Genomic DNA, 14932 nt, shown 5'->3' on the forward strand with positions numbered 1-14932 from the left:
CTGTGACACATTCACCTCAGAAAGCTGTAAACTACAGAATGGACCTCAGAAGAATGTAACAATGCAAAGCACATACGAGGGACCTCAGAGAACAGACGCCTTCTTTTTCTTTATCTATCTTTTCCAGCGTGATACAGTAGATCATTTGGACTCGGGGGTTATAGCAGAGGGCTTTTATTCATACGTACAGAAGGGACTTTTGACTTCCTTAGACTTCAAGTTTTATCGTTTCTATTTTCTTAAGAAATATCACTGAAATCATGCATATGCCTACTAACATATCATGACTGTTCATGTGCCAAACATCTCAGCTAATTATTGTGGCTTCTTTTTGTATAACACTGTCCGTTATGGAGAATAGCTTTACCTCGTGGTGTCATTGTGTTCAATGAATTTAAACCCTCTTTCTTTCCTGCAGCAGCCAGCTACGTCAGTAGAGGGTGTGCATGTGATGTTAGCGTATGCCGAAATTGCCATGGTTACTCCACCTCTTAGTGGCAAAAGCAAACGTTTAGCATCTGCAGGGTGCGTTCACATGACAAAAAAAACAAACAAAACAAGGCAAGAAAAGAAAAGAAACTTACGAATATTGAATCAAGATATTGAAGGTCTCTCCATTCATAGCAACCTCAGTGTTGCTGCTTGGACATGTATATGTGAAAATGTGATTGCATACCCTCTATAGATCTTTTCTGGCATATCATAGCAGGGAAAGTGCAGGTGTAATTAATAACAATAATTCTATTTGGCCTTGGTCTTGTACATGGTGCCTCAGTGGGAAACTTCAATGGAGCAGAGCCGTCGGAAATGTTAGTAGTTCCTCCTGTGCTTCTCCTGCTGTGACAAGTGAAAGTGTTTCCTGTGAAAATAAAGGTCCACGTATGCAGCCGTGGTAGAAGTATCTGTGGCAGCGCTGTTGCTCAGGCCTTATGATGAACTATCTGGGGGAAAGCACTGCAGCACTTAAGCAGGATTAACTTCTTTCATCGTAGCTGGTTGTTGTAATACAGTGGGCAGTGTGGTGAGCTTTGATGCATGAATTGCAGATATTTCAAAAGTAATAATTTGCCTATTTAGTCTTTACTTTTGCTGCTGGTGATCATGTGTTGTTTGTGTCAACATTTTTCCTTGTTGATTTTTGATAATTCTGCAACTCTTCCATCAAATGAGTGCCGTGCAGCTGTTGTTCCCGCTGTGCCTGCTGAGATGAGACAGGCTTTATATTTCTGTTCGTTCGCTGCTCTGCATGAACAAATCACTGCACATGTCTATTGCTTTATTTCTGCCTGTACTGCTATTTTACACCAACAGGGAAACTGTGCTCAGTGTTGGGTAGTAACTGTAAATATAGTTGTGTAGAATTGTAATTGCCAACTGAACTATTACAGTTACATTGTGGATTCATGAAATATTAATTTTGAATTTGGGGAGCTGAATTAATGAAAAAAAAAATATGACAGGAGACCATTTTAATATCTTTAAAACTGCCCGGTTTTGAAACTGCCCGGGCTGGTTTTCCTTTACACTGTTAACAGTTAAGCGGCTTTCAAACAAAGAGTGAAAAGTGGTTGTGATAACACTGCCACTTTATATGTGCTGAGGGTTTATCTCTGAAGGGCAGACAGAAATAGTATAATTACTGTACGTTCCTGACGGCTTGTGGAGACAACTACAGTGAACTGTGAATATGTAAATGGTAAAAATCTAAATTTTAGATGTTAAACATAACTTTGGACAAAAGTCGTCTAAATGGTAACGCTTGTTTGGACAGTCAGATGTTGACACTCAGCTATCAAGTGACAAAAAGATTCCTACAGTATTTGCATCTTTGGACTATATCAGTCTAATCCCACAGGTAACACTGAGATCAACTTTGTATTTAACACCCACGGTGGCAACGTTACAGTCCCTTGACAGTGAGTGTCGGACTGTCCAAATAACGTGTATCTATTAAAACTTTTCATCACGTTAAATTTATTTGAAATCCACCCAACACCGGCTATACTGTAACATCAGAAGTTATTCATGGATTTGCTCCATAGTACCTTAAAGTGGTGTTTGCTCATTTTGCACTTTTTTGATATTTTGAACCAGTTTGAAAGCTTGTATTATAATGCATAATGTATATGATTATTTTCCAAAATATAAGCACAGGATTATTTGATTGAACCTGACTGATTGTGATTTCTTCCATATATAATATCGTTTATATCCCAGTAGGTTTGCTGACAGAGCTTCATAAAGTTTAAGTCCCACACCCACACGTGTTTTCACTTATCTTGCCTCATTAGACCTCCTCTCAGGAATACATTGGCATCTACAGACTGTGTTAGTTTTGCACCTGCAAGGGGGAACATTTTACACCTGTATCATTGTTACAGCGCGGTCACACCAAAATACCCTACCCACTGATTTTTAGTGATAAAGTGGGCAGGACATACTTGCTTCCTGTAGCAAACTGATCCTAGCTCGAGTTAAATCTGCTTTTCTTACACGACACTGGCACAACATAGCATGAAAACCACAGTGTAATTGATAATAGCAATCAGGGACGCAATCTATTTACTTTTCCTAGTTTCAGGGGCCCGCCACTGTGTGTGCTGGCTCATTGACATGGCTCCCTGATATACTTAAATGCAACTGAGCCGTTGTTAACTGTATTAATTACACCTGTGCTTTTCTTTCTATGACAACTCAAAATGTCAGCTGTGAAAAAGGCCTATTAAACTTTAAGCTGTAAAAAACCCAGGACTTACCTATGTACCAATTTAACAGGGAGGGTGAGATTATCGATTATTTAGGATGTATTGATTGTTCACAGTATATTACTGGTATACAACATGGAGTGATGCTACATGGTTGCAGTGAGTGCAACATCAATAGAAAGGATCAAGTGTTTTATTAAATAAAATTAGATTTCTAAATGTGTGGATTGCTGTTGTTGTTGCCAGCCATGCAGCTTATTATGACATTCTTTATATTATTGCTGCCCCGGTGGAGTTTCCCCACAGTGTGCAGGTAAATTTCGCCCTTGTAATTCAGGTCTGAATGCAGCTTTATGGAGTGGTGACATCACATTTTGTCATTTTATCTCCGCCCAACTTCAACCTGGGAGGACTAATCAGCCAGCATGAGTGGACACACCTGGTGAGCAGATTCAGGAACAAATACTCAGATATTTTAATTACATTTTATTGTAGCGTCAAAATAAACATCAGTGACTTCTCAATTGATTCAGCAGAAGAAAAACTTTCACTTCCTCAGAGGCTGAACTAGACAAAATGCTACTGTATGTTTTGATGGCTGAGCTGCGTTATTCCTGTACACGTGTTCACGACTCCATTTGTCAGTTCATTTGGATCGCCGTTCTCTGACTGATCCACGAGTAGTACCGTGAGACTCGAGTGTAGATGCCATACTTTCCGTCCTTGGCACACTCCTCCCCCCAGCTGACGATGCCGGTCAGGAACCAAGTGCCTTTGTAATTGGTGACATGTGGTCCCCCGCTGTCCCCCTGGCATGAATCCATCTGTTTATTTTGGAAGCCAGCACAGAACATGAAGCGTGTGATGTGGTCCCGGCTGCTCTGTTTACACAGGGTGCGTTCCACGTAGGGGACCTCCAGCTTCTGAAGCTTGGTAGCCTCGAGGCCCTGGAACTTGATCCGTCCCCAGCCACTCACCAGAGAGCTGCTGGACTCCCTCAGTATGTTCTCTGTAAAGTCTTTGGGGCCCAGGCAGACGGGACGCCGTTGGTTGGACAGTTCTACTGGAGTGGCGAGCTTCAGCAGTGCAATATCATGATTATACTGCGACTTACTGAAATCGTACATGGGGTGGATATGCTGCTCTGCCACCACATGGTCTCGCTCTGGACCCTCATCCTGTTTCACATCATGTTCACCTAGAAGCATAGATGAATTTTAGTAACACATTTGTAGGGGACCTTGGCTTGGTCTTCAGTTTCAAGACCATCTCATTTTGGATAGTATGTTCACAATACCTTTCATGTCAATGTTCAAGTGCTGCTTTGTTTTGGCTCATGAACTACTGATCATTCATTCTTAAAATGTGACTTCCAGCACACCATGAAGTCAGATTGATTTCCAAGCGGCATTGTTTTTCTTTCATTTCATTAAATCTGAAAAACCACTTGCAGATGTCAGATTTGTTTGATAAATGTAAAGTGAACATTCAGTCCACTTTTGTCAAAGTCATATTACTATGCTGTTGTTGCAAGCAGGGAGCTTCCTTTATGGTGTGTTCATGGACCCTCACATATCCAAAATTCAAGTATCATTGAAAGTGACAACCAAATTTGGTGTAGTTTCACAACAACGTCGCTGATGAATTAAATGCTTTAGGGAGCTGACTCTTAAATATCAAATATCAGAGCGTCCTTGAATGCACCAACAACAAAGAGGTTTCAAAACAGCCCCTGCTGGCAGCTGCGTTATCACACAATGATAAAAAGCTTTGATAAAGGCAGTAGATGTTCCCCGTTGGAAGCACGTGTCAAGTATCTGCAAGTTATCTTAACTGTAACCAGTGGCGGCTGGATGGAGGATAGAAAGGCTATGCTTTGGAAAATAATCGGCAGCAATTTGTAGTCATTGGGATGAAACATGCAAATAACCGACATAGTCCTTTAAGACAAACATGACATGGCATTGGCAAGTGTAATGATTAATGGAGATATAGATCAGAGATTTACAATGTCCGTATATAGTATATACTTGTTTTTCTTACCCGCTCTAACGAAGAAACCTTGTTTGGAGACCTTAGCCTCTATCAGACAATGGGCAGCAGTGATGACCCATAAGTCACTGAGCAGAGATCCTCCGCAGAAAGGCTGCGCTCTTTGAGTGGAGGCTGAGTGAGACATCAGGGCCACCTGCAAACACACACACACAGACAGATACTTCAAAAAGCACAAAATGGCAGAACAGCATCACAGCTAAGGATTTGTTTCCTGCTCATGCTGCCTCCTCATCCCCTTCTCAACATCTGATTGCTCCCATTGTCTCTTCTCTTCTCACCATTACAGTCTTTCTACTACATTATTTGAGCTCTTTACTATATACCTGGGTTTGGGCTGTGGCCTCTGTGGCTCTTACAACCCCCATAAATGTGAAGAGACAGATTAAAAAAAGAATGTTCAAAATTGGAGCAGCGGCTGAGATGTGGACATGTAATTGTATTTGTTGTTTAATAATGTCCATGTCAGATGTAATCTTGCTAATATTCTTCTTTTTTTTTGGTCAACTTTTGTGCTTTAATATTGGCAGACCTTTGTGAGGTCAACATAGACTCCAAAGCAAAGAAGCAAAGAAGTAAATTACATCACATGACCATGTATTGGGAATTTAAAAAAAGGTGTAATTTGGCCTATAACAACCCAGCAAATTGAAGACAAACGTATGTGTCTTTTTTTACTCTTTCCTTCTCTACTCATTTAACCTCCCATGATATATTTGCTGCCCCAGTGACCTGGAAATGTTGGCGTGGAGAGATTGTTAGGTTCATGTACAAGCACCTGCACTGCTGTGTTGACCATGTACAAGAAATCCCATTTTCCAAATGAAGCTTCAGGTTTTTTGACCTCCCTGGAAGGAAGGAAGGAAGGAAGGAAGCAAGAAAGGAAGCGAAAACCACCAAACCACATCCCATCTGTGAATATCATCCATTTGCCTTCAACTCATCCCCATCTCTCCATTCTTCATGCCACTCTACAGTACCTGCCAAGGTATCTCTCCAGGAGTGGCCTCGTCGCCTCCCACAATCCTCTGGTCAGTGTTGTCTTGTGCTGTGATGGTGGGGAGTGTGGGGAAGAAAGCCCAGGAAGGCAGCTGCTTTTTCACTGTGGGCCGTTCAGTGACTCTGCTCGCCTCCCCACTGTTCACGACATCCTCAGCTGGATCTACAGAGGAGCTCGAATCTGACTTCACCGAGCGTATATCTATTGCAGAGCCCGCAGAGGTCTCGAACTGGTCTGAATCATTCATAGGGAGTTCGTAGTAATCATATAGCTGTGTTACATTGTCGTCATAGTAGTCGTCCTGTATGGTGTCGCTGGAATTGTATAATCTTTGAGAGCTATGTGTTGTGTTTGATGACCGCGGGACTATGATGGACCTGGTGACGGAGGTGGTGGAGGTGGTGGCGAACACGTTCACATGACCACAGCTGAATTGTTCTGAGGGGGGAATAAAAGCGAAACAAAGTCGGAGATATTAGATTAGACGTAATTAAATATTACAAACAACAGTGTCAGATTTGTTTCTGGGCAGGTTTTTCTTCTTTTCACATTTTCCCTAAGGCTATTATGTGATTTCAGTCTTTTTCACACAGTTGTTATTTTAAATACCAAGATGCACATTTGTCATTTCACAAAGTGCATATGGGGAATTACAAAACAAAATGGTGGAAATGAATGTATCTCAAGAATCCAGAGGGGTAAAGGTTCAATTTTTGATGTTTGCTTTGTTAATGGCTATTAGTTTGGGTCCTATAGGTCACTAGCTGACTAATTGATTGAAGTATTTGGGAAATGGTTGGGACTCAGGTAGGAATATGTTATGTTTAAGCTGGTTAAAGATGGTTTTAAAGATACAATAGATATGTTTTTATGGTTAAGGCCAGTGTAATCAGTTTTAAATGCTGGTTGTCTGTGTGTTTCTCTACCCAGAGGGTTCCCGCTCTCAACGATACCCATAAATTATGTACTTTATTGGGCAGCTATAAACTGCAACACAGTTTATGAGCCAGCCTGTGATCCCTTAAGGGATGTGAAGATGTAACGTGATGAGTCCAGCTTTCTGTCTTAATGCTGTAAAGACAGCCTGTATATCACTCTCATGTTCTGGCTTGTGACTCTCTGTGGGTGAGGAAGTTTATGTACAGTAGTTGACTTCATTGATTTCATTTGGGCAAATACAACAAGTCACCACGGTCTCAAATGTGGGTGTAGAGGGCTAGGCAGGTGTAGATGTGACATAGACTGTGGTTACTTTTTGTTTAGGCATTATACTTCATAAAATATGTGCACTCTTTGTTCAGTCTGCATTCATTTAGAGTGTAAAACAGAGCATATCAATTAGGGCTGTGTTGAAAGTTAAGAAATGAACTAAATATATAAATAAAAACACCTGAACAACCGCTTTGCTTTGTTTATTATTGTATTTTACCTGTTGGCTCACAGCTCTTCTTGTTTGGCCCAAGATGGTAACCAGTTGCACACCGACACAAGGCCTGCTCCCCCTGCATCACACAGAAATGGGAACATCCTCCGTTGTTGACCGAACACTGCTTGGCCACCTCTGGAAACAGGCGGGAAAGCAGAATTAATCTTTTTTATGTGTTGTTGTCAATCATCTTAGCACTCACAGTAATAACAAAATAAAAAAAAAAGATATATATGGTCTGTCACACTCACCGATCTCACAGTTCTTGCCTCTGAAGTTTGGCTTGCACCAGCAAACATATGAGCTGATTCCGTCTTCACACACACCTCCATTTTGGCAAGGGGGTGGCTTACACTGGTCACCATCTACGCACACACACACACACACACACACACACACACACACACACACACACACACACACACACACACACACACACACACACACACACACACACAGTATAAAACATACACACACAGGTTTAGAGGTTACAGCGTGCTTTAAATTCAGAGTAAGGAGGAGTGAGGAGTTGTCTTACCAATGTAGCCGGCCCAGAATTCCATCTGAAAGAGAGACACAGATGTTAATGATGTTAATGAGAAACCTCAGAGTTCAGCCATTACACACACACAAAGATGGATTATTGGTGTGTATGCCACCTACAGTTTTCTCATCATCCTCAAACACCTCCCTAGCCTCCTCAAACGAACAGAGTTCCTCTTTACACTCCCGCTCCAGGTTGTCTTTGGAAATCACTTCTTCGAGATGGCCGCTGTTGTACCTGCGCTGGCGAATCAGCACCATGTTTGCCGCCTGCTGAGACAAAAACACACCTCCTAGAAAAGTTAACAGAAGATTAATTATTGTAAATGTTGATAAAAGTGTAATCAGAACACATCCGTTTATGTACATATAGCACTTGTTGACCATCATCACTGGTGTCAAGTGGAGTCTCACATCTGCTTTTTGATAATGAGACTACTTTTATAATCTTCGGTTGTGTATCAGACACTCACTCCATCTACTTTAAAAATAAGGCTGTAAGTTTCCTTTATTAGCTGCTGGAGTTCTTGTCTTTTCTTGCTTTTAAGCAATTGTCTTTGTGGGGAGTTTTACTGACAAACACAACACGCTCACATACTGACTCCCTACCGGGTAACAGGAGCTAACACTGTGCAATATGTTGGAGCTTCCAGATTTTTCAGGCAAAATAATTTCAGATTTCTGCCTTTTCCACAAAGCAATTTATTTCAGCTGTCAGCATTTACAGCAAGAAAAACATTTCCTTGTTATTTCATAATCTCGTACCTTTACTGTATTATGCACATGCAGCAGAGCAGGTCCATAGTCCATAGGACATTAAGTTTGCTTGTGTCAAATAACCCTCTACAGATTTAAAGGGAAATAAGTAAGATTTTTTACTGCCCTATTTCCCATACTGACCATTGTATACTGATTTTTATGACGTAGGATAACTATTGCTGGCTCCTCAAGTATTCCTGGTTTTGAAAACTAATTTATCAACCTGTATTGTGTTTGGGAACTAACAAAGAAGAGTTCATACCTCTACCAACACTAGGCATCATTGTCAGAATGATAATATCACATGTTTAAATTCATCAAAAGATCTTAAATCTGTTTCACATCAGAATATGTGCATTTTTTTTAAGATTGTAGGAAATAAATCATGAGCCACATCTGGTCAAATTCTAGTCAGTCATTACTTAATTGTCTCAGTACAAGCTCCTGTAAATTTCTGTATATACAGACATTTTGTAATTTTACCCGTGCTGTTGTTGGATCCCCAGGCCACAGGCTCACTCCAGTCACTCCAGAATAAAGACTCTCCACAGTTGCTCCCCACTCTGCTCCGCACTTGCAGCTCATACCGGGAACTGCTGGAGGGCAAGTTGATGCAGTAACTCTGGATCCCAATACTGACCTTAGAAGTCTGTGGACAGCAGGATGGAGTTGAGTAAGGAGATGGGCAGAAGACAAAAAAAGATAATGAAGCAAAGAATGAAAAAGGAGGATGAGAGATTGACAGATCTCTTGTCCCTTCTGATTGCCTACCTCCCAGTTCTTGTTGTTGGTTCTGAAGCGAACCTCACTCTCCACACACTTTGCAGCAGTCTGGTTCCAGTAGAACCACAGGTTAGAGTCGGATTCATTCTGGACAGTCAGATGGGTTGGTGGATTTAACTTGACTGGAGACGACAGACCATTCAATGATAGAGAATATACAATGTGATGACAAGGTAATAGGACAGACATATACATATCCTAATACTAAATACTAGCATTGTTTTTTCTTTCCTGGAAAATTATTATATGTTTAAGTTAAAGTTGTGCTGCACCAGTAGGTGTAACAAACCATCTCTCCTTCTTTAATTGGTTTACTAGTTTGAATAGTTACTCCCAATGTTACATTGCACCCCAGTAAATAAGCATACCTTTTGATTTAAGATCATGATCCTTCAGGTAACTGTTGTTGCCATGTACCAGTTTGGTGTAAAATGTGTTGAACCTGTTGACTGGGTTGTCATAGGGCCCGTTACATCCAGTGTTTGTGCTGTTCTCTGACAGATAGGTGGTACACTCGCTGATTTCTTTGACACTGTGGAACCTGTACAGAAATCACAATTTCATTCGCACTTAATCATTAGGTCATCTGTGTCAGGAACATCGGGGAGTTGTTTTTTAGGCAACATAAAAGGCCACATATCCTCTCAACCCGGGTACAGGACTAGCTTAACATATTCCATTCCATTCCAAACTTCTAAGAGTTAATGGTCTTCGCACAGTGTGGAGAATAAGAAACACTTATCTTAAGCGTTATCAATCACATATGTTATGATAACCCCAGATAAATGCACAAATAGAAAAGGTGGTATCACATAATATCAGATGTTCACATCAAATTGCTTCAGCTAACGTTGTATTCATCTTGACCAATGATATTCTGTACAGTCACTCGATGTCTCATGAGGTGTGACCACCTGCGTTCCTGTAGATAAGTCAACAGGGATTTATTCTTAAACAACTTAAAACACCATTTAAATTTGAGAGCATTTTAGGTCAAAAGAAATGTGATAAAGAAAGAGTAAAAGTTTTGACTTTTTGTTTCACTTGAGTCCAAAATTCGTGGAGTGGTTGTATACATTCAGATGGCATTATAAAGTTTTAGTTAACAGTCATCTATTACGAACCTGCTGTAGAAGGTGTAATTGACCTCTGGAGTCCCCTGCTTATTCCAGGAACAGTGAACATATTCCAGATTCACCACCAAACAGTCCACATCTGTCAGAGACACAAGAGGGGTGAGACCAACATAATAGTTCCATGAAGAAAATCATTAGGGTTACACACACACTATACTATATAGACTACTAGCAGTCCACTCACACACACACAATGCGGAAATGGCAGCACAATGACGTCAAAGGGAATTTACACAAAATGCACATAATCGCTTAAACTGTTTAATTCAATCTGATAATAAAAGCGATTAATCATTTAGAATAATTCAAAACTCACAGTGGTTATAATGGGTTTCAATGGTGGACAATTTTTACAGTTGGAAAAAAAAGCTTCAAAAAGTCCCCAAAAATCACACAGATAGTTTTACCAAAACACAGATAAATGCACTGCTTCTATGTCACTCTGTCCTGTTCCACAAAGCTCCAAAGCTCTGCAGGAAGAAACACTTTGCCATATTTTGAATGCACAGAATTCTTTTACATATTCTTTTTCAGCCATTAAAACGTTTCATCATTGAAATCAATTGTATCCAACATGACTCAAACACACCACATCGGCTGTCCTCTACAACAGACACCCTTCACACCTACAGGGGATGAGTGTTTGATAATCAAAACGTAGAGTTTTGAGTGGTGTCACTTGAAGATGTGAGGTCAGAGATCAGGCCTTTGAAAATGACCACCAGCCTCTTCCTACATCTTTACATCTCTGACCTTTGGCTGCCTCCTGCCTCCTACATCCATACCTGCTGCTCTCTCGTTTACCTGTGTTTTCCTCTGTGATTTCAGCGACCAGTCCGTGCCTCTCCAGCAGTAAACCAGCAATGAGAGCCAGTAAACAAACTCTGGCCATCTTGTCGTTGTCAGTTGTCTGTCTGCTTTTTTGCCAAAGCCTAAATTCAGTGCAGGAGAGACAGATCCACCACTCCAAAGTACAGCAACACACTGTTTACTCACCTGGGAGGCCGCAGAGTATGTGTGTTTGGTCACATTTGTGTGTGTGTGTGTGTGGGAGTGGAAGACAGAGGGTAAGGATAGGAAAAAAAGTGTGTGAGCGATATTGAATGTGTGTATAACAAGAAAGAGAAAGGAGGTATAAAGTGACAAAGTTTGAAAAGCAGATGGTTTTATTCAGTCATGTCAGACTGAAATTGAGCAACAGCAAATATTGACTGCTGACGAGAAAGAAGGACAGTTCTGGACATTGCTGTGTGTGTGTGTGTGTGTGAGTTTGTTGACATTACCAGTTGTTAATCATGTTGTTTATCATGATGAGTCTTGTCCGATAAGCAGCTTTTGCAGCATGGCTTACGTGACGGTTTCAAATGGGGTAAACGCACACATGCGCGTGCACACAGACGGACAGACACACACACACACACACACATTTGTATTTCTATATTTGCAAGGACTATCAGTCACCTTATACACCCCTTAGCCCCTGACCTGAACCATAATCATTACAACTCTGTGGTTGGCCCAAACTTTACACTACAAACAAAAAGCTGAATTTATTAGCAATAAAAAGCATACTTGTGTAATGAAATACACTCAGAGGTTTTTCTGTCACAGCCTTATTTTGTCTGGTACGACCAGTAGCTTAAGATGGCTGGCAAACTAGATAGATATTGCTGTGCAACTGACATTACCGAGTCAGACTCAGGTGAGTGACTATGCTTAGGCATTCACCAAATTGTAAATTACCAAATGTACAAAGGCTCGCCTTAAATCAGGTCTTAATTCTCAAACAGCCTTTTGAAGAAGTGAGGACCGGCCAGAATTTGCTCTTCACAAAGACTTATACAAGACACACACACTCAAACACTCACACATACAGACTAATGAGTCCAGATTTTAAACTGTATCATCATTTGAGTGTATAAATATCACTGTAAATCCAGGCAGGCAAATCAGCTTAAAGCCATTCAGAGACAGCAGAGGAGACTGAAAATATAATTAAAACTCCTCAGATGGTGCTGAAATGTACACACTAAAGTAAAGAACACCCAAACTCTGAGCTTGATCTTGAGTATTGAAGGCTGTTTGATTAGACTGTGAGTTACACAGGGTGTGGCTGTGGACAAATCACTGTGACTGACAGCCAGGTCAGCTGGCCTTGAGCCAGCAGCTCCTTGGCAACAGCGGCCTTGTGGTGACTTATTGGCTGAGGATGATTTAAATGGGGTGAGGGAGGGTTGCATCCCTCCCTTTCGAGCAACATATGCAACCCATTAAATTCATCCCCCTTGCAAACTACAGATTTTACAGTGGAAAAAAATTGCGAAGGAATTTAACAATTAGCACGTTCACCACCCCTTTGGCAACAACTATGATTAAATGCTGATTAGTGTCCTGGGACCAGATCTGTCAGTGCTGTTAACAGTAGCTCAGCAGTGGAGGAGGGGACCACTGACGTCAAGCATCTCACATGTAAATGCACACACACAGACACACACAGACACACACAGACACACACAGAGTCAGAGCAAAGCGGGCTAAAACCAGGAAAAGCGTGCTGGTCCCCAGTGTACAGAATCCCATTCAGCCTGTGTATTGTTACATGAGAGCTTATCAAATTTGCCTGCAAGTTCATTACATCAGCATTTCTATAATCTGATTGTCTTTATTGTGAACAGACTGTAAACTGGTGAGGAAAAAAGAATTTGAAGTACAAAAAAAACAAAGAAATGGCATAAAAACACTCGCAATATAGTGCATTTATGCAGGAAGTGAAATCATAGCTTCAATCATGGCCAACAACTAAGTATGGAAAGTTGTATCACCCACAATTAATTATATGAAGACTTCATTTTTTCATTAGTGTCATTATTGTGTATTCAACGTTTGATATCAATATTTCCTGTTTTTGCTTCTATTTTGTTTCCATTACTGTTGACATTTCTTTATCTTTTTCTTGACTCTTTAAGCGTCATGGAGTATCATCTTGGAGGTTTGGGCGTGTATCCTTCTGTGAATTGATGTCTGTTGGTCTGATTTAGACAGATTTTTGCGCAGTACTCCCTTTGGTCATCCACGATGAAGACAGTGAAGTGATGACGATGCAGGCCTGAGATCAAGTCGATACACTCTCCATGTCACCCTGTCATCAATCAATACAAGAATGTCCTCTGTCCTTCCCAGTGTAATCATACAGCTGTTTTGCCGCCAGTGTATGGCTCATGAGGTCAATGTCTCTGTCATCGCTGCCCCCACAACAACACTGAGCGGTGACCTGAGACCAGTTCACAGTGCAGAGGAATTATTATGACTGGCAAGTGACTTATGAGGATGTGTCAGGGTTTTTTTTAAATTAGCCTGAGGTAAACTGCTTTCACTAGTAATTTGGAGTCGACTTCTGGCAGGCGTACGGTCTGCCACACAGGAAAACATAATGAGGGATATTTCACCAATGACAAGAACATATTTCAGAGGCAGTTTAATTAAACACCTCTCCCATGCTTGACACTTCATCTGTCATTATCTGACTTGGTGTGATGTAATTAACCCTATACACCTGTTACACCAGGGAGGATATAAAAAAAGCTGATAGTTACCCAGCGGTATTTAACTAGAACTGAATACGAACTGTATGTTAAGTGTATATATACTCATTTTACAAGCAAGCTGCCAACAAGGGCCCCGTCTCTTTGCATGAACTCTGCTTTTCCAGGAGCATTTTTCTCAGAGTGGGTTCTGCTGATGGGAACAGGAGCAGTCATATGTGGCACTTTTTGTTCTAATAGAGCAGCTGGTCCCAGAACAGTAATCCTCCGGGGGAGGCTCTGGCAGAGGGCCAGCTGTGCTGTTGGCTCATTTAGTAGCTGGAGTCAAAAGGCCACTACAACTTGACGTCACAGACCTGTTATACAAGAGTAAGATGCAAGACAATGTAAAAGATGCTGCGAGTAAGATTTACAAACAGCATGAACGTGTACGCTACAGTCTGGAAACATAAATCCTCAGTTAAATGCAAGACACTTCATTGATGCAAATCGTTCTATAAAAGATCTTCAGCGCGTTGGGATAGAAAATCAATCACTGCAGCCCAGAGGGGAAGTAAGCTGCTCCAAAGAGACAAATACAGACGTAACTCTGTGACACCAGCAGGCCTCAATGAGGAGTTTCAATTATTTTTTGTATATTTGCAATTATGTCTTTATTTATTTATTTAAATTATATTTATTTCATTTTAGAGGGTTATGGTTTTTAGAGGGTTATGGTTCAAATTCAAATTTTATTAAATTATGTTTGTTTTTCATTTAATAAATGTTTTATCGTACTTTTTTTCTACATTTATTTTTATATCTTTTTATCTCTATCTTGCAATCTGCTCTGTGTGTGTTGCATTTCTATGACAGTGACTGATTTGCTGTAATTATGTATACATGGACTGCGCCAATCACTGAGCCTGCACATTGAGGAAGGCATCAGCCAAAACATGTGCTTGTTACTCTTACGTGTTACAAAATAATTAAAATACAGCATTTGT

The 14932-nt window shown here is 40.8% G+C and overlaps 2 protein-coding genes across 2 annotated transcripts; both read right to left on the reverse strand.

The window, feature by feature from the left end:
* Positions 1–3271: 3271 nt before the first annotated feature.
* On the reverse strand, positions 3272–11305 carry LOC139295384 (coagulation factor IX-like). Its single transcript, XM_070917574.1, has 8 exons — positions 11209–11305; positions 7847–8019; positions 7722–7746; positions 7435–7548; positions 7187–7318; positions 5738–6195; positions 4749–4893; positions 3272–3903 (listed from the first exon to the last, which is right to left on the reverse strand). Exons 1-8 carry the CDS (start codon positions 11294–11296, stop codon positions 3347–3349), a joined length of 1692 nt encoding a protein of 563 aa, XP_070773675.1. The 5' UTR covers positions 11297–11305; the 3' UTR covers positions 3272–3346.
* Positions 8270–10499, reverse strand: LOC139295385 (cytokine receptor common subunit gamma-like; the record flags this gene model as incomplete). The annotated part of the gene is made up of 5 exons (XM_070917575.1): positions 8270–8298; positions 8969–9134; positions 9257–9390; positions 9637–9809; positions 10393–10499. Coding segments are annotated over 5 exons (609 nt in total), but the record flags the coding sequence as incomplete, so codon positions are not given.
* Positions 11306–14932: the final 3627 nt, after the last annotated feature.

This window comes from Enoplosus armatus, chromosome 13 (assembly GCF_043641665.1).
Source record: "Enoplosus armatus isolate fEnoArm2 chromosome 13, fEnoArm2.hap1, whole genome shotgun sequence".
NCBI classification, from domain to species: Eukaryota; Metazoa; Chordata; class Actinopteri; order Centrarchiformes; family Enoplosidae; genus Enoplosus; species Enoplosus armatus.